Source organism: Emydura macquarii, unplaced genomic scaffold (genome assembly GCF_026122565.2).
Source record: "Emydura macquarii macquarii isolate MOO-44397 ecotype Brisbane River unplaced genomic scaffold, CSIRO-AGI_Emac_v2 contig_3305, whole genome shotgun sequence".
Lineage (NCBI taxonomy): Eukaryota > Metazoa > Chordata > Testudines > Chelidae > Emydura > Emydura macquarii.
Window position 1 is genome coordinate 956,774 of NW_027133442.1, and position 23,905 is coordinate 980,678.

Here is a 23,905-nt window from a genome sequence, read left to right on the forward strand (position 1 = left end):
TCACATCTATTTTTAACTTTCTGCTCTTCACAAAATGTACCCAAGTCAGCAAAAAGGATGTGCAGAGCAATTGGTTTTAATGCTTCAAATCTTTTTGTTAAACTAAATATGCAGGTACAAGGGGAGTAAAAAGAAAACATGCTGTAGTGATAAAAATTTGTTCCAGTATGAAACACAGAAAGAACTGTACTTCACAGTAGCATAGAAGATCTAGCATTATTTGGCACATCCTTATACTACATCTGTGTTTCTGAACCCTGTGTAAAAATATTTCTATTATATGATTTACATAAATTTTTAGAATAATATTGCACTCTGGAAGTTATTTTTAATCTAATGCTGGATATAATGATATTAGCCAAGATGTTTTCCCTTAGTGAAATCATCCTTCTAGATTTTTTTTTTAAGTGGGTGAATCACATGATCTGACATATATAGATCTGAATTCACTATAAAATATGCTAAATGTGTCTCTCTCTCTCATCTAGAAAATGTTTATTTGGACATTTTATGTATTACAATCACAGGAGCTTTTCTTGCAACAACCCCCAAGAAATGCTGCATTTTCTTAGTATCATACTACAATTTTACACCACTGAGCTTGCCAGAGTCTATGGATGACACATTTTGGTTTTCAGTAAATCAATATCTTTACCAAAGATTTTCAGCATCAATTTCTTTGTTAAATATTCAGCTCAAGACCTTAACTAAGGTCCAAATTCTGCTCTCAGGCACTCCTAGTGACTCTCCTTGAAATCAATATTTATGAAGTTAAGGTCATTTTTAGTAACAGGTGAAGAGCCACTGCTGTTTGGAGAGTGTTCATATTATTCCATCAACATCAGATCACTGAAGACTACATACTTGTTTAGTTTCCCGTAAAGCAGAAAAGGTATTCAAACATGGTACACAATTGACTAACCACACAGTTCTCAAAGGAATTTTACTTGGCGTTAATTTTATTCACTCAGTTTTAATTCTGGATATGTAACCACAAGCAAAAGCGATTGCCCTACGCCATCTTATCTATGACTTTTTCACTATAGAATAGGCACATGGGAAAGGTGACATTTTCTTCTCTATTCATCTTAGTAGTTGAACCGCTGGCAAGGGATTAACTGACTGGATTAGCAACTGTGCCTTTTTACAATGCTCTTGTGAGATTACGAGATCCTAAGAATTCCATATCACATATCTGCAGTCTATTAATGACTTTAAGACGTTTTCGTGATGCTCTGACAAGAGGCAGAAATAGAGCTGTCTTGAACCCAACTTTTATTATGACAAATTCTTATCTTTCTGAGGACTTGAATTCAATCGAATCTCAGAATTTTTATGAAAATTAAATTTGAATCAATGGATAAGGTCATATTTTCTTCCATACATCACTTAACATAGAAAGCATACTCACAATTAACAATTTGTTTATACTTTACCCCAATCCTATTATCTCTTTAGACTCCAAATGAGAATTTCAATCAGACTTCTTAACGGGACAAAAATTTACTCTCTTGCCATTCTAGCTCAGAAGTGTTAGGAGTTCCCAGCACTCTTTTCAAAACAGTACATCAACTTCCTTACGTAGTTAACTAGTATAATTTCCCTTCCAAAAAAGGGCTCTTGAGGTAAACATTTAATGTTTGCAGTCATACTGAAGATGACTTTATGTTCTCTTTTGGCATATTTTCAGCCATAATTTATTCAAGGCTGTTATTTTCTCTACAAGAAATTCTGGTTTTGATACATTTTAGCTGAGCAGCAAGAAGCATGTGAAATTTTCTGGTTCCTCACTGGTGTTCTCCTTATATAGTGAACATGCCCAACAAAAGTGCTATTAATGCGTTGAATCACATTGTTTTCCCTGTAAAACACCTGTAGAATTAAGTGTTACCAGTGCAAGCATGTTTTTCAACTAAGAAATGCCACTGAGAAGGTTATTAAATCCTCAAATTGTTAATGTTGAAATGCTAGCAATATTTATGTTATTTTCTGTGGAGTTACTTACCCTCAAGAACAGTGAGTAGATTTCCCAACTCTGTGGTGGAATACGAATGTACTGGCTCAGAATTCTTGACATTTCCCAATGGCAAAAATGGATCATAGTCATTAGATGAGAGATCTGCAAGGCTCAGTGTGTAATGGCTTTGCTGTGTATATGTGCTTGAGCCATAAACACAACAATGCAACACCTGCAAGAAGAAAAAAGACAAAAAATGTACTAGAAATAAATCGGACAAAATATATCAAGTCAAGTGATATACAATGTCACAATTTACTATGGTGTTAAATACTGACACATTGTAGCATATGCTACAATATAGACTGTGTCTAAATCTTGCTGCTTCTTCCTACATAACATTGCTAAAATAAAACTCTTGCCCAGGCCCTCATCTCACATCTTGACTAGTGCAGCAGCCTCCCATTACAAGATTCTCCCTTCTGGCCTTGAAAAATTAAATCTCTCCCTGCTTGCATCAATTCAAATTATTGCTGCAAAGATAATTTCCCCAACCCATTGTTTTACTTAAGTCACCCTTCTCTTTGCATCCCTTCACTGGCTTTTGCTTTTCCATCATAATCATCCCTTTTAAAGCCCTTCATGGCTTATCCTTATCCTACCTATCACTGCTCCAACTATCAAGATGTTAAGTTCTGCCTTCGCTCCGACAATGCCACCTGCCTTCATCGTCCATTTGTTAAATTTTCAAACAAGCACCGTTGTCCCATGCTGCTTCTCATGCTTAGGAGGAGCTCTCCACAAACATTTGCAAGGCTATCTCATCCTCCTTCAATCTCTCCATAAAACATTTCTTTGCTATGATACCTTCTAAAAACTTGACAACAGATATACATCAGATGTGCTGAGATTGCTGCCCATCATGCTGACTAGTATTGTTTCAGTTTCCTGGTGCTCTCCCAGTCTGTCTCTTTAATCCACCTGTTCTTTCGTCTTATAATTAGATTGTAAATGCTTTGAGGATTGGGCTATCATTTTTGTATGTTTGTACAGCACCTACTGCAATGGGACCCTGGTCTGTGACTGGGGCTCCGCTGGGCTACTATAATATAATCAAATAATAATAATGCCCGTTGTTAAATTCTCACTGATTCTTTAAGAATTAAAAAAGAAAATGGTTTTTCTTTCTTATCAAATTATCTGTTTAGCAGTAAACTACAGTATTTGCCTTGAAAGCAAAAACCCTTTATCATCACAGATCCTGATTTTAATTATATGTAAAATCAACATGTTATTTATATATTTGGAAAATGTGTTTATGCGTATTTTAAAGCAAGACTGACTTCATGCTTAAGTAAAATTTCACAATTAGGACAAGACCTATTGTGGTATATTGTTATAAATTGGAATGTCGTCATAGAATATCATCCCTCATGCATATGCAGACATAGCTGGGGTTTGGTCCTGCTTTGAGCAGGGAGTTGGACTGGATGACCTCCTGAGGTCCCTTCCAACTCTAATATTCTATGATATTCAAAACTGTACTACGTCACTTATAAACCAGATTATTTTTGTTTACTTGAAAGATGTTATTGATGCTTCATAAAACATGTTTAACTTATTTATGGAAAATTTTGCTAATTTTATATAGTTTTACTGTATTTCTTGCCTTCACTTGATTATTATTGGCATTTGCATTAACTGAAGAAGTTCTACAAGTGTCTGAGGGTGAGCAGTCATGAGACTGCTCGTCCATTGGGAAATGGCCACAAAGCTTAAACTGGCTTTACACAACTGTCTACTTCTATCTCTTCAGCCTCGGCCCTAGGTATCCTACAAGGGCCCTCTAGGGGGACCTCATATTCAACAGTCACAGCTCTGATAGAAGGAGGTGCCTATAGTTTTCATCCAGATGCACCCATCCTCATAAACAAGTGTGCAGGAAAGACGTAGTATCGCTATGGATCTCTTAAAGTCCTCAAGACAGGAACTCCTTTCTTTGTGAAGTTCACTAGTCATGTTTCCCCTGGCTGGACTCCTAAGCTCCTTGGGAGCATTGACCCTGCTTCTGTAGTGTTTTGAGATCTGTTGGCCAAGGCACTTTCTTTTTTTCTGTCAAAACTGACAACATTTAAAATTTTATATCCTGGAATTTGTGTGCGCAAAATTTCAGCTCTTAGTATCAAATGTCTTTTTTGTAAATGTCGGCTTTTATAATGTAAATAAAGAGTTATGACAAGCAATGCTCATAATGTTGTACTTTTTAATTTTTTAAACTAACCTAACACATTTTGTTTAGTTCTTTTTTCCACCCAATGATTAAAGCATTTTAATAATCATTTGTAGTCAAAATGATCCCCAAAACATGACCCACCAGCTATGAAATGTAAAAAGGAGTCATTTTAACTCCTCCAAAGCTACTGAACAGATTTACTTGTAATTTTCCAGAAAATTAAATCTACCCCCTAACTATTAGGAGTGAAATTTTAATTTGTTTTCATAAATAAGTGGATTTAAACCACACTAACTGAAAAACTTCAATGCAGTCTAAATGACAGAGTCATCAGTCATGCTTCCATAATGCTTCTGTGTCTAACAGATCCAGGATAGGCACATCTTTTTATGTTTAAAAACACTGTTGGATGAATTGTACCAAATTGATTCTTTGTACTCACCCTATATATGTAATCCAGTAAGGGAGCTTTGGATGAATGTTGATCTTCCAGAACAGTAGATACTGGCTCTAGCAAGGTTTTCATTGGTAGTGCCATGCACCAATCCAACAAGCAAAGTAATAATGAAACTATAAACTAAACAGAAACATGCAAAACAATACATAAGCATTACTCATCAAATTCATCAAAATGTTTAAATCTTAGCATGATATTTTAAAGTAAGATTTAGGGCTAAACTATTTCATTTAATATGTAGTTCAAGTAGCAAAAACAATGAAGGAGTTTGTGTTTTAAGCCACATACCTTTTTATCTGTTTCTACAGAGGAGTATTCAGCACTTGGCAAAAGAAATGCAATCGTGGCCACAAGTATCTGCACAAAAAATCAAACCCACATGCAAACAAAATTACAAAAAGATATTTTATTTTTTTTAAAACAAACAAACAAAGCCTGAACCATTCACCTTCAATAGGCTTTGGATGAAGAATATAAAGAGCAGTTAGCAGCCATTTTTGTAGACAGCATCTGAACCAAACAGAGTTTCATATTGTTAGCAGATTCTAGAAATAACAGTGCAAATTGGAAAAAACACACTGGCTCCAGCAATCTACAGCAAAGAACTCTCCTAATAATGATTGCAGAAGGAAGCAAAGAAAGTTAAGAGTTATATGATTGCAACTTTATGTTAAGCAATGATTCTTTCAAACTGTTAAAAATAGCTTCAGTTGGACATTCTGTTAACTTTGAAGCTTTTTCAATTCTATGAACAATCAATACAGAACATCAGATGTGTTATTGTCAATTCCCATACATGAGTATTTTAAGAGAGAAGACATACTTCAGTAATTTTCCTGGATAAAGAGGATTCATACTTCTGAAGCTTTTCCCAATAAGAAACTAGCAGTTGAAGAACATCACAGGCTACCTGAGCTACCAATTTATTAGAAAACTGTAAGAGAAAAAAATAAAATTAAACAAAACAGTATCATGCCAGAAAAAATATTCACATATAATAAACATTTAATGTCAGAGTTTCTACTATTTTAAATGGTGCTACAGCCATAAAAATTACATTACAGGAAAATAAACGTTATTTGTAACTGGAGTTCTTCGAGATGGCTCTGCATATTCACATTTATGGATTTTGCACTGCCTAGTGGTGCCTAATGGTAGAACCTTCTCCAAGCAGCGTCCGATCACATGCCCACTCCCTAGTGCCTCTGAATGTTCTGAAGTTGAGACTATATAAAGGGTGTAAAGTGCCCTCCACCACTTTGGTTCCTTTCACAGCCAACTCAGACAAGCAGAACAAAAGGGATTCGGAGAAAGAGGAGATATTGGGTTGGAAGTATGAATTTGCAGAGCCATCCTGAAGATCTCTGGTTACACGTAACCAACCTTCATATCTTTTTTGAGTGGCTCTGCATATTGCCATTTATGGGTAGTTTGATAAGAAGCGCTGAAAATAACCTGGAGGAGGGAACAGGGTGTAACTACATTGAGACTGAAATGCTGCTCTACCAAATTGAGGCCAAAGTGAGAGCATAATGTTTAGTGAAAGTGTTTATACAACTCCAGGTTGAAGCCATGCAAATTTCAGTAACAGGGACTTGCTTAAGGCAAGCAAAAGAAGCTGCCATAACTCTAGAAGAATGAGATCATACTGTTGTGAGGTATAGGAACTTCTGCTAATGTGTAACATTCAACAATACATTGTTTAATCCATCTAGAAAAAGTCTGGGAAGACTCTGTATAACCCATGTGATTCTTAGCATACGACATAATTTAGATGATTTTCCAAAACTTTTAGTTCTAACTAAATAATATGCAAGAGCTCTTCTTACATTCCAAGTGTGTAAAATAGTTTCCATCTGCTTAGCGTGCAGTTTTGGAAAAAAACACTGACCTATTCATCTGACTGATGTGAAAATCATAAACCACTTTTGGCAAAACCTAGGATCAGGCCCAAGAACCACCTTATCTTTATGAAAAGATGTAAATGGTGAATCAGCTATCAAAGCATGTAATTTGTTCACCTTTCTGGCTCACATTATGACAATAATGAATGCCAACTTAAGGGATAAGGGAAAAATAATATAAAGAACATGAAGCCAAGGGGGCAACAGGTAACTTACTGTGATTTTAGCTACACTCATGAAGATCCCATGGAGGAACAGGATTTTTCAAAGTGGGATACATAAACTTCTTAACTATATTATGCATGAATAGCAATCTATCATCAACTAAAATATGGTAAGTGAAAATACCTGCCAAATGAACTTTCAAAGGAATGGAAACTGAGACAGGTGAATCAGATTTTCCCCTCACCCAAGTCAGAAACCTGGTCCACTTCAAATGGTAACACATTCTGGTAGACAACTTTCTAGAACTAAGCAGTACATTCTGCACCGACAAGAACCATGACTGTTCAAGAATAGACAAAATCCAAGTCTGATTGCCCAAGCCATCAGGTTTGTAGATATGGATGAAGAATCCTGCCCTGTTATAACGACACAAGATCTCGAAAAAGAGGAAGATGGAAAAGAGGAAGAAGACCCATCAACTATGGCTGATGTGGCCAAGCCAAGGCAATCAATCATATTTGCCCTGTCCTGATGTATCTTCATCACTACCTTCTGGATCAATGGAAAGGGAAAAAAGCATACAGAAAGCCACTTCCCCACTGCAGAAGTAAAGCATCTGAGATGGATTAACTGTCCTGACGACTCTTGAGCAGAAGAGGCAACACTTTTTGTTGAACCTCATGGCCTACAGGTCCATGGTTGACCTCACCTAAAAATATATATTCTGAATGAAAAGATCCTTCAGAAACCATTTGTGTATTTGAGATCCGTCCCTGCTGAGACGATCTGCAATCACATTCTCTCCTGTTAAATCAGCATCATTGGATAAACATAATGAATAATCTGATCACTACTGTGCAAGGCACAGTGGATTAAGTAACCAATTTGCTGATGTAATACATGGTGGATGTATTGGCTGTTATTACTTGCACAACCTTCCTGGCTCCCAACTCCAACATGCTGATGTGCAACGCTCTTGCCTGAGAAGTCCATTGATCATGAACTATAAAATGATTCAGATGTGGCCCCGCCCCCAACCACTATTTGACACATTTTATGTTATCTTCACTGATGGTGAAGAGCGATTGAACTGGACTCCCCTGAGAACGCATGCTCTGACTGACCATTACATCAATGATTCCAGACTGTTTTGAGGCATGCTGATTAACATTTAGAAATTTTCCAGATTTGGTCTGTAGATCTGAGACAGCCAAAGTTGCATTGGCCTCATAGTGAGTTGCACAAACAGAGTAATAACTGCCATAAAACCCATAAAGAAGGTTACTTTCTAATTTTGACATATCTGAACGTATAAAACATATTGAGCTATTTTAAAAAATGTGTCTTCTAGTAAAAAGGCTCTTCATGCTACCAAGTCCAATATGGAGCCTATGAATAAAATTTTCTGAGTTGGACAGGGAATTGACTTTTTGACATTCAGAAGAAATCTCAGGTCTGAAAAAAGAAAAGGGGGGTGGGGGAGATGTAGAAGCCATGTGGCTTAATAAAACCTCACAAACAGCCTTCAAGAGACAATCTCAGGATAGGGGTAAACAAAAATACCCTGCTTTCTCAACTGAGCCGCTACAACAGAGAAGCATTTTGTAAAAACTCTTGGTGCTGTGGACAGGCCAAACAGTTGCCCCTTATACTGGAAATGGTGTCCCGCCATCACAAAATGAAGGTACTTTTGGTGACCGTGTCAAATAGAGATATGAAAATATGTGTCCTTTAAACTGAGAGTCACAAACCCAATCCATAACTGAAAGCTTCCATAGTTAAAGTACAGAACCAAAACTTCGGATATACTTGTTCAAGTTTCTTAAATCTAAAATGGGACGAACCCCCCCTCCCCCAATCAATTTTCAGCACTAGAAAGTACCTTAAATAAAACCCCTGATCTTGCAAGTTCCCTGATACCTCCTCAACCGCTACCATGAGAAGAAACTTCCACATGTCTGAAAATAGAATAGCCTTGTGAGAAGATTCCCTGAAAAAAGAAGGGCAGGGGAAACAAAGCGGTAGTTTCTTGAACTGAATGGCAAAGCCCATTTCTATTTGTTAGATGTAAATAAGCTTCATTTGATGATAAAATGGGCTAGGATGTCTCCAAATACAGGAAGGGAAGGGTCCTCACTGACTAATTCTAGACTCTCAATCCTCATATCAAATCTGAGGCCTGGTATGAGACAAAGATGACAGAAAAGGAGCAGATTACTTAGAGTTAGGCCTCGATTTAAAAGACCTTTTCTTATGCTAGCTCTGGAAATACATAGCCCGCTGGTGCTGCTGTAGAAGTTTTTGATTTGACAAGAAAAGCTCAAGATGACTGTGGATAACACTTTCTCTGATAAGGGAAAGAAGAAGTAAAAAGTCTCCTCCTAATAAAGCTCAAAGATTTTGTCTTCTTCAGCTTCTCCAGCAACTCATCTGTCTTTTCACAGAAAATACCATCTCCTTTGAAGGGGAGATCTTCCACATTAATTGTAGTATGCAGAGACAGAGAAGAGGAACAAAGCCAAGCATGTCTCTTCGAAGTAACTGCAGAAGTCAGTGATCTAGCAGCAGAGTTCGAGGTATCAAATGAAGTCCTGAGAGAGTGCTTTGCCACATTCTGACCCTCCATTAGGATTGCATTTGCCAATCTCTTTTTGTCATTTGGCAAATCCTGCACAAACAGTGCCTTCTTTTTCCAAAGGTGAAGCTGGTAGCAGGCCATAACAGCTTGGTAATTTGCCACTCTAATACCAAGAGAGGAACAATAGAACACCTTCCTCCCTACATAATCAATCTTCTACCCTTCTCGGTCTGCAGGGGTGGAACGTGCATGTCTACACCTCGACCTACTACTGGCAGCAGTCACCACCAGCAAATTAAGTACAAAGTTTGAATGCAAGTATGAAAATCCCTCCAAAGGTACCTGATTTAATTTGTCTGCTTTCTTGGAAATAGGTTGGCAAGAGGCAGGCATGGACCAAGCAGTCTTAGCAGGCTGCAGCAAACTATCAAGGATTGGTAATGACATCCTATTCTTGAAGGTAGCCCCAAAAATGTCCAACATCAGAAGGGATGTCTCTTGCTCAGGCACTGTAGGTAAATGCAAAGTGGACACCATGTGATCCACTAAATCAAAAAATTGTAGCATGGTCCAGAAGGGGAAGAGGAAGCTACTCCCACATGCTCACATGGTGAAAAATCAGGACCACAGTCTGTATCTGCATGATCCTGTTTAAAAAGAAGAGCAATCTCATCATCATCTTCTTCAGACAGAGTACCATGGACCACTGTCTGAGATGCAGGTGGATCTGGTGGAATCGCAAGAAAGTATTTCTCCCCCACTGTCACAAGGTGCACCACTCACCGCTGGACTGGCGCCTCCACCTGGCATCGTGGAGATTAGCTTGAGGCTGCCACCTCCCCCGTCTGTGGTTTGTACACAGTCACTCCATCCGGCTGCAGCTCTTCCCACAGACTCAGGAACCACAGCATTGTGGCTCAACACTCCAGCCGTGTCACTGTCTGTGTTTCCCCTTTCTGGGGGAGGTTTCGCTCCTCAATAGTCCTAGGCAGTCCTCTTGCTCACTGCCTTGGTGCCACTCACCCAGTGGCTGGTAAGGGAATCTGGGCCCGCCCTTATTGATACTGGACACTTAGTGATCAGTGTGAATACCAGTGAGACACGGTATTCCCGATTAGCAGATCAATAAGGTTTAATGTGCAAGGTTTTCTATAGATATACTAGTTGAATACAAAACCTAAAATTAACTACAATATATCATATTCACTAAGCCTGGAGAGCTAAGCAGTCACTCAAAAGGCTGTATATAGAAATGGCTTTCTTCAGAGGCCCCATCAGGGAGTCAGCAGCCTCTGGTCTGATCGGCAGCACCTCTCGTGGAGTCAGGTGTTGATGGAGCATGCCCCTTTGTCTAAGTAGTAACTTCTTATACCCTACCATAAGCAACTTTTACATAATTACCTCTCTATTCATTATCATATATGCTAATTACCTACACTGGGTTTTCACCCTTAACTACATTCCATTCTCACCATAATAATTGGGGTCGTCAAAACAACATTTGGTGATAGGAGGGGCAGTGTAAAAATATGCCCCTCGGCAATGAAACGGTGTACCCCCAGACATAACTTCTTGTTCCCATCACCGTTATCTACGTGCAGCTGCAAGTATACATGTATATTTTGTCTTGTTATGTGCTATGGTATGTGGAAACTAAGACATCTGCAAGGTTACTCAGTAGTCCTATTCACTCTACCAACTGGAAGATGTCATGCTACAAGGGTCAAAATAGCCAAGCAAGCAACTGAAGCTATGCTAGGCCTGTAAGACAGTGATCAAACAACTCAAATTGTACTGGGCCTCCAACAGCCCTCATCTCCGGATTCCAGCGTAGGGACCCTCAGCTCAGCAATCTGGACCTTTTTTCTCTGGTCTCACTGCTTTATCCCTGGGCTGCCTCCTATTGCTGATTCCCCTTTTCTTCCTGGGTCTACCAGTTCCCAAAGCCTCCTCCCTCTTCCTAGGGAGTGCCTGTAGCCTCTACTTATTCCCCTTCTCCTGGGAGTGTCTGATTTTTCCCAGCAGCTCCTTTTCCTTTCAGCTCCTGGGCTTTATAGGTCTCACGTATTCCTGCTCAGCCAAGCCTCCTTAATTAGCTGCCTAATGGGTTAATTGGCCCATCTGGCCTGCATTAAACCCTGCAGAGTGAGTGTGTGGTAGTCACCCGATCACACGCACCAAATCCTTTACAGATGAAACATGACCTCTCCATTCATAAAGAGGACAACTGAAAAGTCCCTGAAGCTCAGAACTGCCAGTCTCCCTGGCAACTGGAATTCAGGAACATACCTGCAGGAGGATCACCAAAAAGAGGGACAGATCAGGAGGAAACATCTCTATTATTCCTCTATCCTCCTTTAGATACAGATCCAGCCTTGGATCCACTATGGAATGCACCAGAAACAACGGCCTGGACCGAGGACAGAAATAAATGGAGAGAAAGCTGTGTGGAAGCCCCCCTGTAGGAGCCTTAGGAGGAGGAACTATAGTGAGTCTTTTTCCTCTGTTACTCTCCCCTTTTCTCAGGTGAAGATGATGCAGGCCTCAGAACCATCAAAGCCTGTATCACTCAGATCCGAGGAAGAAAGCAGAGCACAAAGCACAATTCTTGAAGAATCTCGGATTTTTTTTCTTCTTTAGTTTCGCCATAACCTGGAACTGAACTACTAACTACTGATTTATACTTAAACTACAATACTAAACAATTAATTAACACGAAGAATGGAGACACCTCCCTCCCACCCACCTCCCCAAATGCAAATGGACTGGAGCGGTTCACTTGCATCGAGGCAAACAGTTGGAAGGAACTGAGGTGGTAAAGGGCCCTCATGAGCCCTTATATAGCCTCGCCTTCAGAATGTTTGGATACACAGGGATGAGGGGTAGAAGAGAGCGTGTAAGCATATTAAGAAACAATGCTTGGAGACTAGGTGGTGCAAAATGCATAAGTGGGAATATGCAGAGCCCTTGAGGTAGTAGTTAAGGTTGCAAAGTCAAATACTCAAAATTAGTAAATGCCATAATTAAGGTTACCTACACAACCTTAATCCAGACCCCTTTTGTATATGCATTATGATATTATACAGTTTTTAATTACATGATCATATACTATTTTTTCACAGGACTCACTCAGCCACTCTGAGAAGGGTGCATGAGTAGTTTGGTTGGTATGTAGGAGCAGTGGGAATGGAACTACTCAGTGCAGATGGACTCTTCAGAAAATTTAACTGCCAATCTAACAGCATATGCAAACAGATCATTTCAAAAGAGGCCAAATTAGGGTGAATTTTCATAGAGATGGCAAAAGGCACATCCCTTGCACCAGGTCAACGCCACCAGCCAAATTTCACATCTTTTTTCTACGGCATAGAGATGCTAGAGCTGCTGAGCTTCTCAGTGAAACAGATAAGATTTTTTTTTAATATGGGCAAAACAACATATTTTTCTCTAACCTCATTCTTAGATACAGTTGAACTATGTTAGCTGAAACTTTCCAAAAAAACTCAGCCTGAGGCAGATACCCACCATAGAAAATTTCAACCTAAATAGTTTAAGTTTGGCAAAGTTATAAGCAACAGAAAACAGGGTCCTATAATGGAAAATTTCAGGCAACCTGAACTAAAGACATTGCTACCGTCACCACCTATAATCACCTTTATTTAGTATAGTATAACTAATTATTATAAGGATAAGTAATTATCATTACCTTACGTAATATAATCATTTCCTGCTTACAACTATTAATTTTTTACATGATCTTTTCAAGCACTTCCTGAGTTTTTCACAAGGCCTCTTCAATCATGCCAATATTTGTATGAAGTAGTCAAGTTTTTGTTATTTGACCAATATGTCTACCCATACAATGACATTTCAGACAAACACATACGTTTATGAAAATTAAAGGCACATGCTAACAGAGATGATCACACTGATTTTTAAAAAAATGATCACTAGTTCAATAAAAATTAGTGAAGTATTTGAAGATTAAAAAATAAGGTATATCTTTCATTTATTTCTTAGATGGCTGAGACTTACCAATAAGATTTTGAAAATTTAGTAAGAATATTTATTAAATTAAAATATTTACTATTTTAAAAGAACTGCAAGCTCATTCTGTTCTCTATAAGCCAAAAGGAAATGTAACTTTCCAAAAACTGACACAATGAATAGCCGTCACTCCCCTGCATTTACTAATTACCAATTATTTGGAATGATAGAAAAGTCATTTAACACCATCTCTAGGCAAGTGGCTCCTATCTCTCATCAAAATTTATTTTCTAATATTTTAGAAAGTATTCATACAGCTGCAGGAATTTATCACCCCATAGCAACACTCTATTCCTTTGCCACTATGTGTCTTTGACGAAGGTGAAGAGACTGTATCCAGTGAGCAATTGTACCACATGGAAATAAGAGAATCTTTTCATGATTCTTTCATTCCTTCTGCTAACATATTAAAGTAAAACTGTTTCATTTATTCCATCTCAACTGATATTAAAGACAGCATCAAGCAACACTGAGATAGAGTGGTAGGAAACCGTAGCTGATCCAGCACTCTGGTAACTAGTACTCCAATTTAGACGCTCTAGAGCAGTGTTTCTCAGGTTCCGCAGGAACACTGTTGGGATTCCGTGAGAAAGTGACATCGCGCCGCCAAGAGCAGCTGTTCTCCGTGCTGCCGAAAAAGGGAAGATGTCCCGGATTTTTCGGCGGAGGGTATCGAGTATGAGTGTAATTTCCCCGCAGAGCCTAAAGGGTTCCGCGGGGAAATTTAACTGAGAAACGCTGACCTAGCAGTTTGTATATAATTTGCTTATTTCGACATTTTTTTTGACCCCATATGTAAAAATACTGTTAAGAGTTTGGGGGTTCTGCAATTATTTATTGAGTTCAAAAGGGTTCCGTGGCCAAATTTAATTGAGAAACACTGCTCTAGAGCAACAATTCTCAAACTTCATTGCACTGTGACCCCCTTTGGACAACAAAAATTACTACATGACCCTTAGAAGGGGGATCGAAATCTGAGTCCAAGCCCCACCACCCTGGGCGGGGGGACCAAAGCCGAAACCCATGACTTGCCGCCTTGGGTGGGCGTGCGAATGGGAGGGAGAGATAATGAAGCCCAAGGGCTTCAGGCCTGGGCAGTACAGAAGTGTGCACTATCTCAATTCATAAAGAACCAATAATCAGGATAGACAACTGAGACACACCTTGATCCTAAGTCAGAAAAACACTTATGCACATGCTTAACTTTATGTATGCTTGGTGAATATTCCAAGTATCTAAAATACCTTCTTCATACAAATGTTCCCTTTATTCATCTCACAAACACATTTCATACTAATACCTTTAGTGTCACACCTATAACATTTATCGCATCCTTCACTTGAGGATGGTTTGTGCACTGTACTAGTTCTTCACATATCCAAACTCCAAGGCAGCAAACAGCTATACACCTTTTAAAAAGAAAAGGAAACAATGATTTAGTTATAAGCTTTAAAAGAATACCCTCCTTCCTTAATATTTCTCACTTTCTGAAAAATATCTTTTGGAAGACTTCATAATGATTTCTTAATGACACAGTACAAATCTTTTTTTATTTACAGAAGATTTTATTGCTAATTTACCAAAAGCAACAGAATCAAAAAGAGAGTTTGACATCGAATGAATGTTAGTCAACCCGAAATAAATTTTAAACTGTGTTCAGGATGTCTCAACCCCTAAGGTATGATTTTTTGAAAGTACTCAGAAATGGCCTAACTCTACTCTCCCCTGAAGTAAACAGGAATGACTTGAAAGGAAGCAGAGTTAGGGCAATGCTGAGCACTTCTGCAAACCCACCCTAAGTTTCCCTTTCAGCCAGGGAGAAGAGGAGAAAGGGCCCATTAAGTCACATCTCTCTTTCCTACACCTCTTGGCAATGCTCAAAAGCCAATTATTTTGGGGGAAGGAAGGAAGGAAGAAAAGAAGGAAGGAAAGAAAGAATGAAAGAAAGCTCCTTAAACATTCAAAGATGATACTTGCAAGCAATAGAGGTGCTAGCAAAACCTCTAATGACTGTGGGTGGGTAGAAAAATTCCCTTCCTGACAAAAATCCCTTATAGATTTTCTATTTTATAAATAACAGATGGTGTAATAAAGGTGCAGCACACAGGAGTGTTGATAACAGACTGTTCTCTGTTTCCTGTCCCCAGCCATATATCATGGGTCAGTGTTATTATAAAAGGGTATACTCCTGTCACAAGGCAGGACTCGAATGGCTACTGCATCTTCCCATTAAAAAATAACCAACTGTAAATAAAACATAATATCAGACAAAAACATCAACCACAAACTAATGTAAGGGTAAAAGAAAAGTAAACAATCCCAAATCCAAACAAACAAGCTAACCAATATTTAGGATGGAGGTCAGGCTAGACAACCAGTAACCTCTCCAGCAGATTGGAGAACTATTCTGTTTCTTAGCAATCATTTGTCAACTACTGTCTCTGAACCTTGGTGGCTTTCAGACCACATGGCCACTTGTTCTCTGTTAATTTAACTTTATCTGTCCATTTAATACACAAAACCATTCTTCTGCAATAGCCCACACAACCACTGAGGTGCACCACTTCCTGGAGTCTGGGCTTGCTGTTCCTGACCTTTTTCATTTTCAGTGACCAAGTGGGCATGTTTCTTTGGTCTGCTCACAAGCATGGTCAGTAGAATTCTACATGTCCTCGAGAGACAGAGACATGGTGTCCTTGGTTTTGTTTGAATGTCTTCTGTTATTCCTGTAAGAATGGACTTCACAGATCACTAAGATACAACCCCTTGGTAAGGAAGGTATTGCTTTTAGTTCAGCAACTTGACAGCCACTTTATGTTTGAAACCCTACAGTCACTCATTTACAATGGAGATAGCTGTTTGGCATTCTTGTCATAGCCTGCCTTTAGTTCAAATCTCCTGAAATTATAGCTCTTCTGTAACTACCCCAGGATTAACAGTTTTTGGTTCAGGAAGCTCGTTGGACATTGTAAGGTTTTTATCCAGAACTTTCTAAACTAGTGACCCTCAAAGTATTATGAGTTTTGTTGTGCTATTTTAACATTGCTAAATTCTGAACCTTTGAATTGGCCTGGAGTTTTATTTTATTTTTAAAATCAAGTTGTTTGTTATTTTTTCTGACTCTTCCGCCAACCAAACTGACAGTAGCCTTTGGAAGCTGTTAGGAATATATAAGCCACAGTCTACAAAACTGATCCATGAATCTCCTGGCTGGGGAAAGCCCTCAAAGAACAAATGTTCTCACTAATCATGGAAATAATCCTCCAATGAAACTCTAGCAATATATTAACCAAACAAACATTTTTTAGATGAGACACATACACCTCTATTTCACAATATTATATAGCAAATATAGATTTATGTCCTGTCATATGACCCACCCATTTCAAAAAAATCAACTCCTAAAAGGATGTCTTCACTAACAGAAAACAATTCTTATTCGTCTTAGTTGACAAGCCTCCACTTCAGATAAGCAACCCTGCCAACCTACTTGAAAAAAACATTAGTCTGCTCATTCTTGAAAAAGCCAACATTGAGAAAGAAAGACATTCCCAAATCTCACCCCATCTTCAACCTCACTTTCTTACGAAAAATCATCAAGGATATAAATAAGTTAGTGCTTGCAAGATCGGGACCTTACTTGTGATTACAAAAATTATTTGTAGAGGAACTGTATATTGCACTAAAATATATTAAGTCTGATCCTGCTGCTGCTGCTGAAGTCAAGAGTAAAGCTTCCATTGACTTAAGTGGTAAAGGACAGCATCCACAGGGATTATTTAAAAACTTCTTTCTTTATCTGATATCACAGTCTTCACTGTTTAAATGTAAAGTTTAGCATTTCTTTTCATTTAGAATCCTTAAAGGACTTTCTCAAAAAAGTGTAGAATTGATGGTAAGCTCTTGTTTAAAGCTCTCATGATCTACTCCGTGTATCTCTGACTTTTAATTAAATGTTACACGTAACTAATAGCATGTTAAAATATCCAGATTTTTAATACCTACAAATAGATCTGATGGATTCAAAAGCCTCCTTCAAAGCTGTAAGGCAGTGATGTTGTAGCCATGTTGGTCCCAGGATATTAGAGAGACAAGATGGGTGAGGTGACTTTTATTGGACCAACTTCTGTTGGTGAGAGAGACAAGTTTTCGAGCTTACACAGAGTTCTTCTTCGGGTCTGAGAAACGCACACAGAGTATCACAGCTAAATACAAGGTGGAACAGATTGTTTAGTATAAGTAGTTAGTGTCATGCTGGCTGGATTGGGGGGGCCCTTGAGGTGTATTCAGGAGCTCTGGTTACTCCCTTCTACACCAATCTCGCATTGGGGGTGTCATGCTGGCTAGATTTGGGGGGGGGGGATTTAACATCAATATGTCAAAATCATAATAATTCATATGAGATAAGCCGTGTCAGGTACTGTTAGAAAGGCTATAATGTGCTAAGTAAGATGATGATGTTTATGTTCATGTGTTATATGTGTAATGGAAGTTATGGATATGTTTGATATATCTGTATTTCAAATTGTGCTGTGTCTGGGCGACACCCCAGACAGGATGGCTGCAGCACTAGTCTGCTTAATGGCCCATTAAGAAATTCACAGGTACAAGGGGCCCTGGGGGAGAAGCCAGAGATATACCTGATGAGTCACCAGGACTTACTCATGTGACTCTGGACTCCATTTTATTCCTGTAAAATTCCACAAGCAGCATGGCCTAGGCCAAAGGACATAAAAGGCAGCTGCAGGACATCTATTTGGTCTTTAGTCTGTTTTCTGTCTTCAGTCTTCACTTATCTCTGGATCAACTCATCTACAACTGAACTGAAGCTGTGAAACAAAGGACTGAGACCCACCCAGATACTGAATGTATACCAGAGGGACTATACAAGCCTGCAAACTCCACAATCCTACTAGACACCTGATATATATGGACTTTCAAATAATTTGTATGTACCTGATTGCTTTTAATCCTTTAACATTTCTCTTATAATTTGTTTCTTTCTTTATATAATAAACCTGTAGTTTCATTTACTAAAGGATTGGCTGGCAGTGTGGTATTTTGGGTAAGATCTAAACTTATATTGATCTGGTACTGTGGCTGACCCTTTGGGGTCAGGAGAAACCTTTTGGGTAAAGAGTTTTAAATAACTGATCTCTTTACTGGACCTAGTGGCTGATTGGGAGCCAGAGACTGAAATGTAGTAAATATATTTTGGCTTCTTGATAACCAGTGTGGGGAATCAGAAGCACTGTTTGTGGCTGGTTGGGAAGTCTGACTTCAGTGTCACCCACCAGTGTTGGGAGAATCGGCTCTCTTTTTGCAGCCTGCCCTGACCTTGGTATTTTCAGGTGGCTACACTAGGCATGGACAGGTCACATTTCGCACATATTTCAATGGACCATTCAAGCGAGGAAAGAAGGCAGCTAACCATCCCCCCATCGCCTCCCATCCCCTTCCTTTCTCCACTATGTCTGGAGGGGTATTAATGAGCCTGAATTGTCCCTCATCCACCTTGTCTCTCTAATATTCTGGGACCAACACAACAACATGTACACTGCATATCTTGTATCGGGGTAGTAACAGGTGAACAGGCCAAATCTGGACAGCCAGATGCTTTTGAACAGACTGTGAAATCTTTTTATTTACTTATCAATATTGTTGTTATTTCTGTATTCTTTTCTCTGGAGTATGGACCTTGACTATACATTGACCAAGAAATAAGGACCTTGACAAAAAATTGATTACCTCTGCCATGTATCCTTCAAAGCTGACAGGATACAAGTAAATACATTTGATACAAGTAAATACAAGCCATGCTAAAAAGGTCTCAGAATGGACACATACTCTGTTTACCTGATTTTCACATTATGCAGGATGATGTGCTTTGTCTATCAGAATAATCCTTTTTGTAAGAAAATGCATAAGACAGCAATTTATTAAAACTAATAGTTGAAAACGGAAAATAAAGGTTAAAAAGAAACTTTTTGGTTTTATTTTAAGTGCAAGGTTTCTTTTGTTTAATAAGGATTTGAAAATATGTCTTATAGTGATAGACTCAAAGAGCTCAATCTATTTAATTTAACAATGAGAAGGTTATGGGGTGTGTTGATTACAGTCTGTACGTACCTATATGGAGAACAAATATTTAATAATGGGCTCTTAAATGTAGTAGAGAATGGTGTTACGCAATCCAACAGCTGGAAGTTGAAGCAAGACAAATTCAGAGTGTAAATAAGGTGTCAATTTTTAATGGTGAGAGTAATAAATAATTGGAACTATTTTCCAAAGGTCATATTGGATTCTCCATCGGTGACCATTTTTAAATCAACTTTGGATGTTTTACTGATATGCTCTAAGAAATTATTTTGGGGAAGTTCTATGGCCTATGTTGTACAGTAGGTCAGACCAGATGATCATAATGGTCCCATCTGGCCTTGGAATTATGAATCTATGACTAAGTACAAAATCAAAGAGGTGAGATTTCAAGGTATGTATGCAGGCTTACGGTCCAAATTCTGATCTCACTTATACTGAGAATGAGAGCAAAATATGGTCCCCCCGTCTGTGCTACAAAACAAAAGTTCAAAAACGGAACTTTGGACATAGTTATTTGTTTACAGATAGATGAAATAATAGAAATAAAAAACACCCACCCGACCACAATATTGTTTTACAAGACACTTCAGTCCAATCTGTTTTTAAAACTTTACAATACACTCAGTTTCAAATATCCACAAAATCATTGTCACCCAACCTATTATTTTTGATACTGTTCAAGTTGTATGGCCTCCAAAAAGTACAGTCATTTCACACTAACTTATTTCTATTTCAATTTGCCATCTTAAGATTTCACAATATTTTCTCTTTTATTCAATATTTTACCTTGCAGCTTCACTTGGCTCGTCTGTGGCATTCTTCAATAGAATATTTATGAGGTAACACTAAAACAATAAAATTAATTAGAATAAACAATTTTTTCCCTACAAACAGATTACTTCTTTATTAATTCAAGTGTGTTAGATATCTAACTTAGACTGGGTCACAAGTGAAATAAATTTGGTAGTCGCAGTACACTCTCTCTAATGGATATTTATTTCACATCCTATTTTGACAAAAGTGGGAGAAATATTGGTTACAGCCAAAATTTATAAAATTGGGTGGATCACCTTAAGTACTTACATTCAAACACAGGCACCAAAATTGAAGTGGGTTGATTTTCAGAATTGCTGAGCACCCATTTGCCCCAGTGGGAGAACTCAGAATTTCTGAAAATTCATATAGTCACTTTTAATTGTTTAGCTAGGGATTTATGGGACAGATTCACAAAGAAATGTAGGTATGGTGATGCTGAGTGTCACCACACCTAACCTCTAGGTGCCTAGAAAATTGCTGGGATTTACAATGCCTGAGTTCAGTGCCTAGGCTCCCTATACAATAAATAGGGAGAGACAGGTGACTCAGACAGGGGTTCACAAAAGCCAGCATGCTAGGCAGCGCCCCACCCAAGCTACCCAATGGGAAATTCCGAGATGGAGGAGGACTCCTAAATTCTACCCTGAGGGAGTTTGGGGCCTAAATCCAGTCTGGAGGAAGACGCTTCCCCCTCTTCTTGGGATCATCAGGTGCAAACCCTCTTTTGACATTCGGCACTATGCGTTTTTGCAAGAAGCTGGGCATAGGTGGAGGTGGAAAGCAGGAGTTCTCTCCTAACTTTTAGCCCAGTGGAAAGAGTACTGCCGGTTCAAGCCCTGCTCCACCTAAAGAGGAGATAGCATTTGAACAGCGATCTGCCCTCTCTCAGGTGAGAGCTCTGACTTATGGGATATTTTTATGTGGGGCTACCTCAGTCTCTCCAGTTGAAGCTGTTCCACTGTGGATAAATAATTTTAAAAAGTCATGGGAGCAGGGGACTAGATCCTGGGTCTCCCACTTCCCAGGGGTGGTCTCTAAACACCAAGCTAAAGAGCCATTACTCATGCTTGCCCTCAATTTCTCTCTGGCCCAAAAATTATTTCATTATTTATTCACAGTGGAACAGCTTTAAGAGGAAAGACAGAGAGCCCCTCCTGAGAATATCTCATAACCCGGCACCTAGGCCACTGACCTGAGAGGTTTATAGATCCCTATTCAAATCCCTTCTCTCTCTCAGGGGAGTACCCTAACTACTGGACTAAGAGTTATGCGGAGGGTCCTCCTTCCCCTGGCCACTCTGTATGAGCATGTTTACACAGGTCCATTAAGTGCACTCAGAGCTCTCTTACCACATTAGACCCTGCAGGTTGGTGTGACACCCTGCATCCCATGGTCACCCTTATAGTGTGATTGTGTATTGTTAAATGTAATGTGTGTCATGTGAGATATTTCTGGAATGCTCGTGACGCACTGAGCATTATTGCTATAGTAGTATGTTTGTTGCAATGTCATGTGTATGGTTATGAGGTGCCACTATGTAATATTCAAAAGATGCATCCTCATGGCCTGAAACATATCCAGGCAAAACTCTGCAGAGCAGAGGGGCAATTCGCACCTCATTAAGGCATGCATAAAACAAACCCAGCTCAGCATTCCAGGAACAAAGGACAGGATTAGGTATCAACAAAGGATCAAAGAGACTCTCGAGTGAATTACTTCCCTTCCCTTGGCCAGTATGAAACTATGATAAGGTGATACTCACTGACTCAGGACATGGATGAAACCATACAAGGACATTGTTTGTCACCTGACCCTGGAGGCAGCCGGGGGAGGAGGGGAGAGGGGGGGGGGGCGCCAAGCCCCACAGGGGAGAAGGAATCATGCTCTCTCTCTTCCACTTCCATCTGCAAACACCACCAAGCAACTGAAGTCCTGACTGGGGGGAGGGAGGAGGGGGAGAAGAGGGGAGTCTGACTGAAAGAAAACCAGCCAGCCTGTGGTGAGAACCACCTGAGTTTGTAGAGTTGCTGAAAGTGTTTAGTTTAGAATGTGTTTGGCTTTTGTTTATTTTGACTAAACCTGACTTGCCTTCCTCTGACTTATAATCACTTAAAATCCTTCTGTAGTTTAATACATTTGTTTGTTTATTTTATCTGAAGTAGTGCATTTGGTTTAAGGTGTGTGGGAGAAGCGACTTGAAGTAACAAGACTGGTGCATATCACATTATTTGCTAAACTGCCGAATATATGAACTTGCAGAGTGTATGAACGTGCAGATGCCTGGCGTGGGGCTGCAGTGGGCATGAGCAGAAGCAGAAACATAGGCACGCAGAGAACTTTTGCTGAAAAACTTAGGTGCAGGAGTGAATTTAGGCGCCTGCAGTGTTTGGAGTGGGAAGCTTTGTGAATCCCATCAGAATCTGATTCTGGAACTTGGGTGCCTGAAGTGGCAGTTAGGCACCTAAGTTCTTTTGTGAATCCAGCCATAGGTGTCTCAGTTCTAGGCAGTTGTGTGAAAATTTTGGCCTACTTTAGTTAGCTCAGAAAAGGACTTAACCCTACCTAATTTGCCTCATTTTAACATTTCTCATAACTCTATAAGGTCTGATTTATATTTGGTTGAGAAAGCAAGAATATTATGCCATGGTGTTAAGGAGGATGCGGGCAGGGGTGGTTGTCTTGTGCTTTCTCCTTTTCCAACCACCTACAGTTCCCTACATGACATTTGAAGATTCTCCTACATCCTTACCTAAATTCCCCAGTATATTAGTGTGGTATCTCATGTTTTATATATAGATATATAGCTTTACCACTAGGGCTGACTTCAGTGTAAATTAACATTTTATCACTTGTTTAAAACAAGGTGATTACTATTAAGGCCCCTCTACTGCAAAACATTATATCCATGTGTATAGTTACTCTCCTATGGAGTTCCATTGAAATTAATATTTTAGGAAAAAATATATATACTACCTACCACCTGACCAGGATGGTGATAATTACTGTGAAATGCTCAGGGAATTTAGATCATAGAAAAATAAAAAACTCTATAATAATGGGGGATTTCAACTATCCCTATAATGATTGGGTACATGTCATCTCAGAACTAGATGAAGTTTCTGGCTACCTTAAATGACTGCTTCTTGGAGCAGCTAGTCCTGGAACCCACAAAAGGAGAGAGAATTCTTGATTTAATCCTAAATGGAGCACAGGATCTGGTCTAAGAGGTGAATATAGCTGAACCGCTTTGTAATAGTGACCATAACATAATAAAATTTAACTCCCTGTGGGGGAAAAGCATCAAAGCAGACCACCATGGTAGCATTTAATTTCAGAATGGGGAACTACATAAAAATGAGGAAGTTAGTTAAACTGAAATTAAAAGATACTGTGTCAAAAGTGAAATCCCTAGAAGTTGCATGGAAACTTTTTAAAGACACCATAATAGAGTCTCAATTTAAATGTATACCCCAAATCAAAAAACATAGTAAGAGGACCAAAAAAGTGCCACCATGCCTAAACAACAAAGTAAAATAAGTTAGAGGCAAAAAGGCATTTTTAAAAAGTGGAATATAAATTGTATTGAGGAAAATAGAAAGGAGCATAAACTCTGGCAAGTGAAATGTAAAAATATAATTAGAAAGGTCAA

General features: G+C 39.0%; 1 protein-coding gene across 7 annotated transcripts in view; it reads right to left on the minus strand.

Moving 5' to 3' along the window:
* RALGAPA2 (Ral GTPase activating protein catalytic subunit alpha 2) overlaps window positions 1–23,905 on the minus strand; it is a 346,401-nt gene that overhangs the window by 140,919 nt on the left and 181,577 nt on the right. For all 7 annotated transcript variants that reach the window (XR_010917130.1, XM_067532894.1, XM_067532900.1 and 4 more), the window contains 6 exons: window positions 20,227–20,285; window positions 14,642–14,750; window positions 5,471–5,581; window positions 4,936–5,004; window positions 4,633–4,767; window positions 2,006–2,189 (listed from right to left, as the gene is read on the minus strand). Coding sequence is in view for 6 of the 7 variants with exons in the window: in XM_067532894.1 (XP_067388995.1) it covers window positions 2,006–2,189; window positions 4,633–4,767; window positions 4,936–5,004; window positions 5,471–5,581; window positions 14,642–14,750; window positions 20,227–20,285 (667 nt within the window). In the remaining variant the exon portion in view is untranslated. The remainder of the gene's footprint in view (window positions 1–2,005; window positions 2,190–4,632; window positions 4,768–4,935; window positions 5,005–5,470; window positions 5,582–14,641; window positions 14,751–20,226; window positions 20,286–23,905) is intronic.